The following is a 14,038-nucleotide window of genomic DNA, read 5'->3' as shown; positions in this document are numbered from 1 at the left end:
TTCCAGTTTCCCGGGACAGTCTCCAGATGGGGGCTCACCCAGTCACCAGATGGGGGCTACGGACATTCCTATGGGGATGCAACAGGTACCCTCAGCCCGGCCACATGAGCCCCCCGGCCAGCATTAGCATCTAGTGAAGGGGAACACTGGGTGTGGTGCCAGAGTTGATGGCACCACAGGAGAGAAGGAGCAGGGCAGCAGTTAAAAAGAAGCACTAAGTTGATCTCTTTTATTTAAATATTTAGATTTTTAATTTCTTTTTTAGCATCTTTTAAATGTGATACTGGCATATAGGATTATTAACACTGAGCTGATGTTAGTAAAGTTGTGTTTCATTCTTTACAAGAAGGTGAAAGAATGCAGGAATCACAAGTGGATAGTTGTTGGGCACAGTGCCATCACTGAGGCATTGCTGCCACCTGGTGATGGCAAACCTGAAGGACAGACTGAGTGCACAGCCCAACAGTTTCCAAATGTTCCCAACTCCCCCCCCCCCCCCCCCCACTTCCAATGTCTGCTGAATATGTCAGTGCCTGAGGACCTGTCGATGTAAGAAACCTAATTGATCGAAAATGCTGGTGGGAGTGAGTGACACCATCACAGGCACCACCTGTTCTGATTGGTATTTACAAACGTACTTTCCAGATGTATTGCAGTGATTGTGCATGGTAAGCTGGCTGCACTTAGGGTGGACCAGTGGTGACAGCCCAGAGTCGCCGTGCAGAGGGTCCAGTGTAGGCAGGCTTTGGCCTCACAAGCCTCAAGTGTGCTACATTGAGGACAGACCCCAGAACTGCAAAAGCAGGGTTGGCGGAGGTGCATCTGTTGTGCTTTTCATAACCAGGCTTGGCAAGGGAGCCTGGAGCAGGGTGGGTGGTCAAGGCTGTGCTGGGCCATCCTGGCCCATGTAGACAGCCTTCTCGAGGCCATCCACTACTGTCGAGTACTCCAGGTACGAGGTGAAGTGTGTGCACTCAAAGCGGCTGCTGTTGCGCACATATGCCAGGAATTCTGGTGTTCCTGGGCAGATGACGTTGTCGGCCAGCAACACTGTCCCCTTCCGTAGCAGGCCACACTCCTGCAGGGGACAGATGGTGGGAAGGGGTGAGGGTGACAGGTGCCCATTAAACCAACCACAAATGGGGAGGTTAGGTGCTCTTGGCCAGGTGGAGGCTCCACACACTGGCCTCTGTCTGGCCTGGAGTCAGCTCCTGGCATGAGGGTCTCCCCACTGCCTTCCATCTCCTCCCTGGCAGCAGCCACTCCAAGAAAGGGCTGTGCTGAGCACAAATCCTGCCTCCAGAATGTGGCTCTGTGAGGGCGAATCTTTTGCTCTTTGTTAGGTCCTGCATCCCCAGCCCCTAAAACAACATGTGGCACGCACAGTGGCTAATAATGCTAGCTGGATGAGTAAATGGAGGAGGCAGTGGAGCCAGGATTCAGGCCACAGGACTGATTCAAGGCTAGTGGGGCCCTCAGTCACCCAGTGCCAGGAACACATGGTTCTTCCAGGTGAGATGCCTGGTGCCCAGCGCACGGGCTGCTGTGCACTGTCACTGGAGGTCCTAATGCCTGACGAGGGTGACCCTGGAGGGATGGGGGTGGAGGCAGGGCAGACATCCCCACCAAGAAGCCTGCCCCTTGGGGGTTTGCCCTGGACATCCCCAAACTCTGGCATTTGAACACTCTATCTCTACCAATGCCTGGGCCTGGGCTCTACAGAAGGAAGAAGCAGCAGCTGGACCCAGCCAGGATGGTGAGCTGGGGGTGGAGCTGCCTAGAATATAGGAAACAATAGAAAAAAACTTTGAGAGGAAATGGTTGCCTGTGGAAGAGGGTCAGACCAGGGCAATGGGTCACACCAGTTGCCTTGTCCTAGATTTAACTTTGGAAGCATGGAGCTTCTTTTTCACACGATCATAAAATTAAAAAAAAAAAAAAAAAAAAGCAATGCCAAACATCAGAAGCAAAATCAAAGTGACCCCAGGAGTGTCTCAAATTGCCATCAGGACCACACATAATGGGCATCTCTAAGTGATTTTAAAACATGGGGATTTAACTCTGTACCCCTCCAGGGATGTGCCCTAGGACAGAGTCTTACAAGGGTCTCAGTTCTGGTGGTGACCACAGTCACTTTCAGCCTGTGGGCTGTGGGGGAAGCCAAGGGTCCTCTGGCCAGAGTGGAAAACACAGCTGTGAGGTCAGTGAGGCTAGGGACAATCCATGAGCCAGAATTTAAACAGAAAGTACCACTGTGAAGCATGGGGCGTTTTCTCTTCTAAAAAGAAAACTCCCTAGCAATCTTGGCCAGAAAAACCTAAAACAGCTATCCGGGAGAAGGCACCCCGGCCCAGGCCCTAGAAGGGGAGCTGAGGTCTCCAGTGGGAAATGGACAAGGTGAGCCAGGAGTAGGGCTCTGAGCCTCATATGTGGGGTCGAGCTGCTCGGGAGCTGACTTCAGTAGGCACTGCTGGCCCCAGCTGGGACAAGTCATCAGACACTAAAAACCGAGCTGACCATGAAAGAAGGAATGAAAGGAAGAAGCTTTGGACGTGTTTGGAGGGTGCTGGGGCCTACCCATCCTTGAAGAAACTGGTCAGAAGGGAGAGAATGGCAGCACTTACCCCACCTTTCACCACACATCACGCCTCCTGATGGAGGACACAGACCCCCCTGGAGAAGCCCACCCCGTCTGAGCAAACCTGAGCAAACCTGCTGGGAGGAAACAGCCCTCAGAGGACCAGGTAGCCTGTACTTGAGGTGCTTTTAAACTCTGTGGTTCCTTTTCCACTGGGTGTGTGCCAGGCTTAGTGACTGTCTTGTAACAAAGAGAAGGAGGCAGAAGTGGCAGTGTATGCCTTCAGAGACGGTTATACAAGGCATGATGGCTCCCTTATTGCTCCTTCCGTCTCTGTCACCCATTCCTGGCTGTGGGGAAAGCCAGCCGCCATGTTGTGAGGACACTCAAGCTGCCCTGTGGAGAGCCCGTGTGACATGGCAGTGGGGCCTCCTCAGAGCAGCCAGCAGCCCCAGGCTGACCCAGCATAAACCAAGGGCCCGCAGAGCCCAGCTGCAGGGCTTCAGAATGTGTGTTTAAAAAAGTAGTCATTCCCAATTCATGACTTCTTTTCTTTTGAGATAATTACCAGCTTTGAACAAGCAGCACTGAGAAAACTATTAGTTTCCTAGTTTCTAAATGGCAATATTTGCTACTTTTCTATAAATGCAGGCCCTTGTAATTATCACATACACCAAAGCTGCTGAAATCCCTTCCCCAATCCCTGTGCAGGCCCAGCTGGGTTGGCTGCCTGGCCTCTGCCCTCCACACCAGATTTCCAGGTTCACACCCCTGGCCTGGAGCTGGGCCTCCACCAGGCAGCTGTGGGGAGCTGTGCTCCCCACAGCTGCCTGGTTCCTGGGCCTTGGGTCTTCTTGACATCCCTCCACTGACCACCTATCTCAGCCAATGCAGGTGACCGGTCCAACTTCTAGCCCATGGATCCCCTCCCCACTCTCAGCCCTTCCCTGAGGTTTCCAGGTCTCTGCACCACCCTCTCTATAGCCATCTCTCCCCACTATCCCCAACAGGGATCTTTCCTGAGGATAGATCTAACCTTGTTCTCACCTGCTTAAAGCCCCTCATGTCCCCACCCTGTGTGGCATTCAAGGCCCTCCACACATGGCTCTGGCCCACATTCCCAGAACATCCTGTGCCCTCATAGCCCCCAGGCCAGGGCTGGTTCCTTCCTGCTGCATCCAGGCACCTGGCCCTCCATGCCTGCTCCAGAACCACTCACTGTGTGCAAGGTCCTGCCCAGCCTTCAGCCGTGGCTCCAATGGCCATGCATACCATGCTCATGGCCTCTCTTCCCTGGGCCGAGTGACCAGCCCCTGTGCGAGCTGAGATGGGTTAGCATGACACAGACAACATGGGACCCTTCCATGCTGGCCTCCAGGTGGGGGGGCCGTGGTGGGGCAAAACCTCCCCAGTTCTCAGTGGAGGGCCAAGTAGCCACTAAGTGTGATCTTGACTGCCCAGTTGGGACAGACAAGGTAGCGGTCATCAATATTAAGCTTCGTGGGTCAGCTCATTAACAGCCCATCCAGGGTTCTACCTGGGGATGAGGCAGCCTCCCTAGTCACCACTTTGGGGCTGGCCAAGCAGCAGCGTTAAGGGCTGGTATGGGATGGGGTATGAGGATGGTGAGATAGGGGTGCAGGGGGATGCACAATAAGGAGCCTTTGGGGAAAATGGGCAGGAGATGCCCTGTTAGTGTTCGCCCCTCCCTGCCGCCCCTGTACAGGCTACCTAGCGGGCCTAGCCGAGCCTTTTTGCCCAGAACCACCTTCCTCCCATCTCCACACCACCCCTGTGGCTTCCTCTGGCCCTCCATGCTCCGTGACCTCAGGTGGGCCTGCCCAAATCACCTGTGCCACCAGGGCCACCTGGGGCGGCCCCTGCACCAGCCACCAACACTGAGGCCCATGTGAACCAGGTGGGTGCAGAGCTCACCTCCAGGAGAAGAGTGTCTGGCAGGTACCGGTCCTTCCAGTGGTCAAGGAAGACCATGTCTAGCATGTCCACATCGTATTTCTTCTTCAGCTGGGGGATGATGTCCTGGGATGGCCCGGCCACAACGGTTACCTGGAACGGCACTCTGTTGGTGTCCACACCCAAATGGGACAGGCTACCCTTCCTGGACACTCAAATGTCCTTACCAGTCTTCTCTGGGGTTCTGGGGAGATAAGTCTCCACTCTACCCCCTTCCCTCCAAGGACAGCCTGGGAGTTTCCTGCTCTGTGGAGTGGGGTGGCAAGACCTCCCTCACAGAGCTGCTGGGGGTTCCGTGAAGCCTGGCCTAGGAGGTGCCATGAGGCCAGGCACAACAGGATAAATGTGGCCTTGAACTGCATTGGGGCGACCCAAACCTTTCCCCTCCCCCCTTGCACCTGACCCCTGGTGTCTCAGTGTCCACATTTATCACCCTGGGGCAGCAACACACCCTGTCCTGCAGGCCTGCAAAGTCCAGCATCTGCTGGGTGATGGCGGCGTAGTCAGGGTTGAGCTCAATGGTGAGCAGTCGGGCCCCGGGCTCCAGCAGGCGGGCCATGCGCACGGCTGAGTAGCCGCAGTAGGCCCCCAGCTCTAGCAGCACCGATGGGCGCTGCTCCCGCACCACTGCATCCAAGATCTGGCCTGCGGGGCAGATGAGAGGGTGAGCACGGGCAGAGGGAAGTGACCCACTCCTGGTCTTGGACCTGCTCATTCCAAACTGAGCATCAGTCCCTACAGATGCCTGCCTCCCCTGTTCCCCTTGTCCCACTAAACACACTCTCCAAACTCCCAGGGTCCCTCAGGCCTCTGGGTCTCAGCGCACTCTGGTCCCTCTCTTTCAGATGATTCTTGGCTGACCCCAACTCGTCCTAAACGAGAGCTGCCCTCTGTAGAAGCCCTCACCCCACCCTGCCCATGAGGGCCCAACTCCCAGGAGTGCAGCACAGCACATGCCTGTGCCCCAGGCTGGAGTCCAAAGGTCAGGAGGGGGCCCTGGTGCCTGCGCTGGGCAGAGTCCAAGGAGCTCTGTACACCCTCATGACCAGCAGGGACAGCCAGGAACCCACTGCCTGCCTTGCACCCTCACCCAGCTCCATCAGACGGCATGCCAGTGCCAGGCCTACCACCAACTCGTAGGTGAGTAGGTATGGGGCAAGGAAGGGTCCCAGGCAGTTTATCAAATGTCCCTCCTTCCCCACGAGGACAGCGATGTGGGTGTTGGGGTCTCTGCACAGCCTTTGCCCCTGGCCGAGGAAGGTGGGTGATCAGCTCCAGCCTCCAGGCTCCAGACAAGCCCCTACCCCAGCATCCAGAAACAGGGTGATAACAGGCCTCTCCTTTACAGGCTGTGCTGCTCCATCGGGGATCTCCATTCCCAGGCCCGCTACCTGCAGGCTGGGCTTGCCTACCTTTCTTGTCACCCACATTCATAGCCCACTCCTTCTGTAAACAGTAGGTATCGATGGCCTCCAGCACACTTTGTGGGTCCCCGGCCACCGCATGCTGCAGCACATGACGCAGGATGCGCTGCTCCTTGGTGTCGCCCATGAACAGGTTGTAGAGGGGCTGCAGGACGAACTCATTCCAGCAGATAAGGAGAAAGCCCGAGTAGGAGTGGCACAGCAGCAGCACCAGCAGCACCAGGCCCAATGAGAAGGCTGCCAACAGCAGGGGTGGGGCCTCCAGCATCTGAGAAGGGGTAGGGATAGGGTGGAGTGAGAAAGAGGGGGGAGAAGGGGCAGGGCAGAGAGCCAGGCGGGAGGCAGCGGGCTTCAGTGCCTTGTGACTAGCCTGGAAGCCCTGCAGCCAGCTCTGGAGCTCAAACCACCCTGGCGTTAACTGCAGACCTGCCCCTCCTGGCTTCCTCACATTCTCCTCAGTTTGGGGGTGCTGCCAATGCTGATGGGGGCCCAGGGTTCAAGAAGCTAGCTATGAGTCCCAGTTGCCTGGCTCATCTCAACATCAGGGGAATGCAGACCTTTCTGCCCCCAAACAGCTTCCTGCCCCCAGGGCTGTGCCATCAGGTGCACAGAGTAGGTATGTCTGGCTGTCCTGCCTGGGGACCTGCTGATCACAGCTCTCCTCCCTGGGTGCTTTCCCAGACAGCCTGGGTCAGCTGCTGCTCTGACAGAGGTGGGCACAGGGGAGGCTCTGTCCTGTGTGCAGCCCCCTTGGGTGCTCACACCAGGAACAGTCCAGGAGGTTTGTGTGGCCCTTTAAGTGAGTTCTCAGGCCAGGCACTCAGGGCATAGACTCACTCACCACTTCCCTCAGGGATGGCCACACGTCATGTGTCTGTCCCAGAATGAAGGCCAGTCCTGCCTCCTATACCATAGGTAAGCGAGACATGCCAGCTCTATCAGACAACTAACGACAAGTGTGGCACAACCTCCCCTGGCAAGCCACCCTTTAGGCAGGTAGCTCGGAACCCAGTCAGGTGGGGCCCTGGAGATACAGACAAGGCTGAGCCACTCAGCCCTGGGTTCCTCATTAGCACAGAGCAGAGTTCAAGATATTCAGGGTAGATGCTGAGATTTCAGGCTAGACCCCTTATAAAATGGTTAAGGACAAAATAAAGAGGAACACGGAAGCCTCTGTTGGGGCCCATGGTTGCCACAGATTATTCACAGGAAAGGCTTGCTGAACCACAGCCACCACCATACAGGACTCTGCACTCCCAGAAGCTCCCATTTGGAAAGGCACATCAGGGAGAGCAGGCAGACTGAGGGCCTCAGTGGGAAGAGTACTTTGAGGACCGTTGAGGGCTCCAAACCCCCACACCTTGGACCATGAGGAGACAGTGGTGGCTTGGAGAACAGGGCAGAGGATGAACAGGAAGCTGAGACTCTGCCCCAGGTGAGTGTAGACACCCAGATGCCGGTGGTATAGGCCATGTGGCCTATTTACACAAGGCAGAGTGGATGTATTCGCAACAGGTCGGAGTATGCACATGCAGTGGCCCCGGTTCCTTGGCCCACACTTGCTCTTCTGCTCCCAGTGCTACCCTGACCTTCAGAGTCACTCTCATAGCCGGCTCCTGCCCTCCATGCCGATTGAGGGGTCTGTGTGCTCCTTCTCTGAGCTCAGCAGCAAGACAGATAACATTTGTGCAGAATTCGTTTGCCTTTAGATAAACACCAACAGAAACTGTAGCCTAAAAATGACCAGGGTCCAGATATCTGGGCCCCTTCCCAAAGGCCAGCCCTGCCCACCAGGGCAGCACTTCACTTTTCCATCCTCTGAGAGCAAAAGGCCCCAAAGAGGTAGTGAGATGTCCCCTGCAGTGTCACCCGGCCAGGGACACCAGGGAGAGTCTCCCTGGTCCTCATCAGCACTGCCCTGCAAGTTATGACAGGATGTGCATCTGTCCCTTATGAAAAGCAGGAGAAATGAATGAACCACTTTGCTTAAGCCATATTTCCCCAGGAAAATAACTATAAATTTGGAAATGACATAGAAGACCAAGAGTGAGTTACAAAGAACACATACAAATCAATGAGAAAAAGATGATCCAAAGAGAAAAAGGGGCCAAGAGGGCAAATACACAGATTACACCAGAAGGCCCAAAGTCCAGAGCAGGTATGGCAAGTCTTGGCACCACAGTGGGGTGCCCCTGCCTGCGGTGTGCCCTGGGTCCCACCATGCCAGAAAGTGTGAATCGGGTATTCTGTCTGCCATAGCTCCAGGGGCCACCCTGGGAAAGGGCTCCCGCAGGGCAGCATGCACCATAACCCAGGAGGCAGATGAGCGGACACAGGGTGGGGGGTGGGTACAGTGGATAAGGGCAGAGTTTCTCTTTTCTAGGGGACAGATGACAGGGAACGATGAGGGGAGGCCCATGGAGCCTGAAGGAGCCAGAACTTTCCACTGCTCAGGATTTCCTAACCACACATCTGTGTTTGTTAGCATTACTATTAATACCCATAGTAGTGTTTGGGTGATGATATAATGCGTCATGTTGTTTTATTCTCTGTATTTAAAAAAATATCCAATAAAGGTTGGAAATATATATCAAAAATAAGAAGTAATATTCCACTTAAATAATCAATTACTTGCTGGACCCTGGAGTCATAAACTATAAATTTCAATCTCCATAATACTTGAATTCTGTTAAAAATTTGGCTTTTAGGGGCGCCTGGGTGGCTCAGTCGGTTAAGCGTCCGACTTCAGCTCAGGTCACGATCTCACGGTCCGTGAGTTCGAGCCCCGCGTCGGGCCCTGGGCTGATGGCTCAGAGCCTGGAGCCTGCTTCGGATCCTGTGTCTCCCTCTCTCTCTGCCCCTCCCCCGTTCATGCTCTGTCTCTCTCTGTCTCAAAAATAAATAAACGTTAAAAAAAAAAAATTTTTTTTTTAATTTGGCTTTTAAGTCTCTAATCTCTAGGTCTGTCTGTTCATAACTTTGCACAGCACTGTGTTCCTTAGGGCTGACAGGAGGGCACAGGGAGGGGCCACACCTGAAGGGAGGCTCGGCTTTGACCTTGAGTCCTGGTTACCTAACAGACATGCAGACAGAAAGCACAATGATGGGACTTTAAACCACCACAAGGGGAGGAGGGATCATCAGGAGGATAAAGGAAACTCAACCCTGGCCAAAAGGCCAGGGTGTGGAAGCCAAATGGCATGCTAAGATCCTCTCTGTTTTATGTATGTTCAGACAGGCCATAAGGTAAGTTTTGAAGTGGCTCACTGAGCACAGTTTCATACATGCTTTCTTGACTACATTGAGGGTTGGAGGCAAAACTTCAATGCAGGATCCTGGGATTCCTATCTCTCATGGCTGTTGACCTCAGGGCAGTGGTGGGCAAAGAAAAGCTGCTCATGGGCTTCAGTGTTTCACTGAAGAAGCTTTATAAGGCCTCCACAGATGATACATTTAGTATCATGAGGGCATGAAAGAAATGAAGACATAAATTAACAAAAATACATCCCATGTTCATGGACTGCAAGATTTGGTATTGTTAAGATGTCAATACCACCCAAAGTCATCTACAGATACAATGCAATTCCTATCAAAATTCCAATGGCATTTTTCGCAAGAATAGAAAAATCCATTTGAAAGATCATTTGGAATCTGAATAGCCAAAACAATTGTGAGAAAGAATAAAGTTGGAGGACTCATACTTCCTAATTTCAAACTTATTACAGAGCTATGGTAATTAAGGCAGTGTGGTACTAGCACAAGATAAACATATAGACTGACAGAACAGAACTGAGGCCAGAAACAGACACTCATATCTATAATCAAATTATTTCCTTCTTTCCTTAACTTCCCTTCCCTTCCCTTCCCTTTCCATTCCTTTCCTTTGTAAGAGAGAGCAAGAGCATGAGTTGGGGAGGGGCGGGGGGGGGGAGAGAATCTTAAGCAGACTTCAGGCCTAGCACAGAGGCCGATGAAGGGATCAATCTCACAACTGAAAGATCATGACCTTAGTTGAAATCAAGAGTTGGAAGCATAACTGATTGAGCCACTCAGGTGCCATGATCAAATGATTTGGTAACAAGAGTGCCAGGATCACTCAATGGGAAAGAACAGTCTTTCTAACAAATGGTTCTGGGACAAGTAAATTCCCCTACAAAAGAATGAAGTTGGACTCTTACCACACACCACATACAAAAATTAACTGAAAATCAATCAAAGACTTGACTTTCAGAGCTAAAACTATAAAAGTCTTAGAAGAAAATATAGGAGTAAATCTTCATGACCGTGGATTTGGCAATGGATTCTTAGATATGGCTTCAAAAACACAGGTAACAAAAGAAAAAAAATTGAATTTCATTAAACTTAAAAGCATCAAAGGACACTATCAAGAGAACCAAAGGACAACCCATAGAATGGGAGGAAATATTTGCAAATCATGAATTCCTACAATGCAACAACAAAAAGACAACCCAATTAGAAAATGGACAAAGGTCTTGAATAGACATTTCTCCAAAGATCCACAAATGACCAGTAAGCATATGGAAAGATACCCAACATCATTATTCATGGCAATGCAAATTGAAACCACATGAGATACTACTTCATACTACCCATTGGGATGGCTATTTTCTTTTCTATTGTTTTTTATCTTTTTTTTTAAAGTTTATTTATTTACTTGGGGAAAGAGACAGAATGTGCACACACAAGCGGGAGAGGGGCAGAGAGGAGAGACAGCATCTCAAGTAGGCTCTGTGCCATCAGCGCTGAGCCCGAAACAAGGCTTGAACTCATGAACTGTGAGATCATGATCTGAGCTGCGATCAAGAGTCAGACACTTAACCGACTGTGCCAATCTGGCACCCCAGGATAGCTATTTAAAAAAAAAAAATTCTTCTTTTTTTTTTTTTTAAACGGAAAATAGCAGGAGCACCTCGGTGGTTCAGTCAGTTAAGCGTCCGACTCTTGATTTCAGCTCAGGTCATGATCTCATGGTCCTGGGATTGAGCCCTGTGTCAGGCTCTGCGCTGAGTGTGGAGTCTGCTTAGGATTCTCTCTCTCCCTCCCCCTGCTCCTCTCCCACTTGCGTGTGCTCTCTCACTCTCCCCCTAAAAATATATACATATGGGGGCGCCTGGGTGGCTCAGTCAGTTAAGCGTCTGACTTCGGCTCAGGTCATGATCTCACAGTCCGTGAGTTTGAGCCCTGTGTCAGGCTCTGTGCTGACAGCTCAGAGCCTGGGGCCAGCTTTGGATACCGTGTACCCCCCTCTCTCTGCCCCTTCCCCACTCATGCTCTGTCTCACTCTGTCTCTCAAAACTAAATAAATGTTAAAAAAAATTTTTTTAAAGATATGTGTGTGTGTGTGTGTGTTTGTGTGTGTAAAATAACAAACGTTGGTGAGGATGTGGGAAAACTGGAACACTTGTGCACTGCTGACAGCAATGTAAAATGGTGCAGCTGCTGTGGAAAACAGTTTGGTGGCTCCTCAAAAAGTTAAATATAGAATTACCATATGACCACCTATTCAACTCCTGGGTACATACGCAAAAGAACCGAAAGCAGGGACTTGAACCGATATTTGCATACCAATATTCATAGAGGCATTATTCAAAACAGCCCATCTATCAACAGACGAATGGATAAGCAAAATGTGGTGTGTCCGTACAATGGATTAGTACTTCGTCATTAAAATGAATGAGACAATGATTCATGCTGCTACATGGATGGATGAACCTCGGAAGACATCATGCTATGTAAAAAAAAAAGACAGAAAAGGGTAGACACTGTATGATTCCACTTCATGAAATAAGTAGAAAAAGCAAATCCATAGAGACAGAAAGTAAAAAAGGAGGGGGGGGGGGGGGGGGGGGGGGGGGGGGGGGGGGGAAATGTTGAATGAGTAAAGGGTTTGTGTTTTGGGGGGATGAAAAAGCTCTGGAAATGGTGACGATGGGTACACAAGATGAATGTAGTTAATACCGCTGAATTGTGTAACTGTAGCATTGAAAAGGTTAAAATGGCAAATTTTGACTTCTGTATGTTTTACTACAGTCCAAAGAAAACAGTGGAAGACAAAACCGGCAACCCTGTTTGTGGCCCTCCCTGTTCCAAAAAAGGAATAGGGACGTGCCATTCCCCAGTAAGGAAGCAAGATCCAGAGAAACAACTGTTGCTCTCATCTCCCTGGGGCACCCAGGCACTCAGGAGTCTGTCTCCACCCTCCAGCTGTCTGCCCCCGGGGGGGGGGGCCGGGGGGGAGTGTAGCGGGTGGGGAGCTGCATAGACACCAGGGAGGGACGCCTGCCTCTACACTCGGGGTCCTTGGAGGCCGGGGAAGGGGCCTTCCTATCACAGCAGAGTCCGCTTGCCCTGTGTACTTCCTTCCAACGGGCCCACAGTGTATATGCAGCGTCCCTCTCTTAGACCTCTTTCCCCAGATGTCAAAAATAACACCCACCCCCCAACCTTCCTTATTATGGCCAAGCCACACTTGGCCACTTGCCGCAAGGCCAGCCCTACAGGACAGAGCCCAAGATCCCGTTCTGCCTGGGAACTGGGGAAGCTCTGGCAGCTCATGGGCACTATCAGCAAGCCCCAGCAACTGTGTGGTTTCAGCCCTGCCCCTGGGTGCAAGCTGAACACGGACTCCCCATTTCACTCGTCAAAGGTTGGATGGCAACACCCACAGGGACCTTTGTCCCATCTCTGGTCTGCTGCTCACTGCTCACTAGTCTGGTAGCGATTCGGACTCCTGATCCAGTGCTCCCAACAAATGTCCATTACAGCAGTGAGGACAGGTTTTGATTCTATGATTCTGAATATACTCTGGAGGGTGGGTGGGAGGAGCTTCCAGAAGGTAGCTCCTGGGCTGGAAGTCCTTCCTGGCTTCTGGGGAGACCTTTTTGTCTCTCTGGTTGATCCTGCTCCTCCTATAGGAGCTTCTCAGTAGATTGAAACCCCCTTCTTCTTCTTTTTTTTTTTTTTAACGTTATTTATTTATTTTGAGAGAGACAGCACGCACGTGAGCAGAGGGAGGGGCAGAGAGGAGGAGAGAATCCCAAGCAGGCTCTGCTGACAGCGCAGAGCCCGATGTGGGGCAAACCATGAGATTATGACCTGAGCCGAAATCAAGAGTTGGGACGCTTAACTGACTGAGCCACCCAGGTGTCCCCTGAAACCCCCTTCTTGCACCCCTGCTGACAATATGCCACCACGGTGCTAATTCTGTCTGCTTCCTTTCCTGTTGGCATGACTTTACTAAGGATAATTTGGAACTTCAATGGCTTCCGTGGGAAACTGCTGATCTCCCCTAGTGGCTCCTCTGAGACCTCTCCCTTCCATCCACTCTTCTCCTCCTTCCTAGCTTACCACCTTTGCTCCCCCTCCAGCAACCTTACATCCTCTGATATGACCCCTGCAAGCCCCTCCCTCCTCGTCCCAGTCCACCCTGCCATACCTTCCCCTTCCCTCCAGCCCCTCAGCTCCCATAGTCACTAGCATGTAGACCCCCTGCCCCACTGGGGGCTCTCAAAGGACTCAGGGCTTGCTGAGTAACTCACTGAGTAACTCACAGGGCTTGCTGAGTAACAAAGTAACTCACTGGGGTTGAAAAAAAAAAAAAAAGCAAAATGGAAACAAACATTTAGTCCATGGCCTCCATAAGATTATATATCAGGGCAAAAAGATCTTAAAGGCCTCCTCCGTGAACACTGGTGAAAAGCTTTAGCCTTCCTATTGAACAGGTAACTAACCTGCTCTATCTGCCAGAAACATAAGGTCCAACTCTTATATAAACTAGTGAGTTTGGTATAATTGTATTTATGCGTGATGCATGGCTAAAAGTTTTAAATGAAAACCATGAGGGGCGCCTGGGTGGCGCAGTCGGTTAAGCGTCTGACTTCAGCCAGGTCACGATCTCGCGGTCCGTGAGTTCGAGCCCCGCGTCAGGCTCTGGGCTGATGGCTCGGAGCCTGGAGCCTGTTTCCGATTCTGTGTCTCCCTCTCTCTCTGCCCCTCCCCCGTTCATGCTCTGTCTCTCTCTGTCCCAAAAATAAATTAAAAA

At 51.8% G+C, this 14,038-nt stretch overlaps 1 protein-coding gene across 1 annotated transcript in view; it reads right to left on the bottom strand.

Moving 5' to 3' along the window:
- Positions 1-498: 498 nt before the first annotated feature.
- COMT (catechol-O-methyltransferase) overlaps positions 499-14,038 on the bottom strand; it is a 20,438-nt gene continuing 6,898 nt past the window's right edge. Inside the window, exons 2-5 of the mRNA XM_049620585.1 lie at positions 5,965-6,244; positions 5,004-5,197; positions 4,514-4,645; positions 499-1,078 (exon numbers count right to left, since the gene is read on the bottom strand). Coding sequence (XP_049476542.1) covers positions 878-1,078; positions 4,514-4,645; positions 5,004-5,197; positions 5,965-6,244 — 807 coding nt within the window. The 3' untranslated portion in view covers positions 499-877. The remainder of the gene's footprint in view (positions 1,079-4,513; positions 4,646-5,003; positions 5,198-5,964; positions 6,245-14,038) is intronic.

This window comes from Panthera uncia, assembly GCF_023721935.1.
Source record: "Panthera uncia isolate 11264 chromosome D3 unlocalized genomic scaffold, Puncia_PCG_1.0 HiC_scaffold_8, whole genome shotgun sequence".
In the NCBI taxonomy this organism is placed as follows: domain Eukaryota; kingdom Metazoa; phylum Chordata; class Mammalia; order Carnivora; family Felidae; genus Panthera; species Panthera uncia.
The sequence above is the reverse complement of the archived record's forward strand: the minus strand, read 5'-3'. Positions and strand labels throughout refer to the sequence as shown.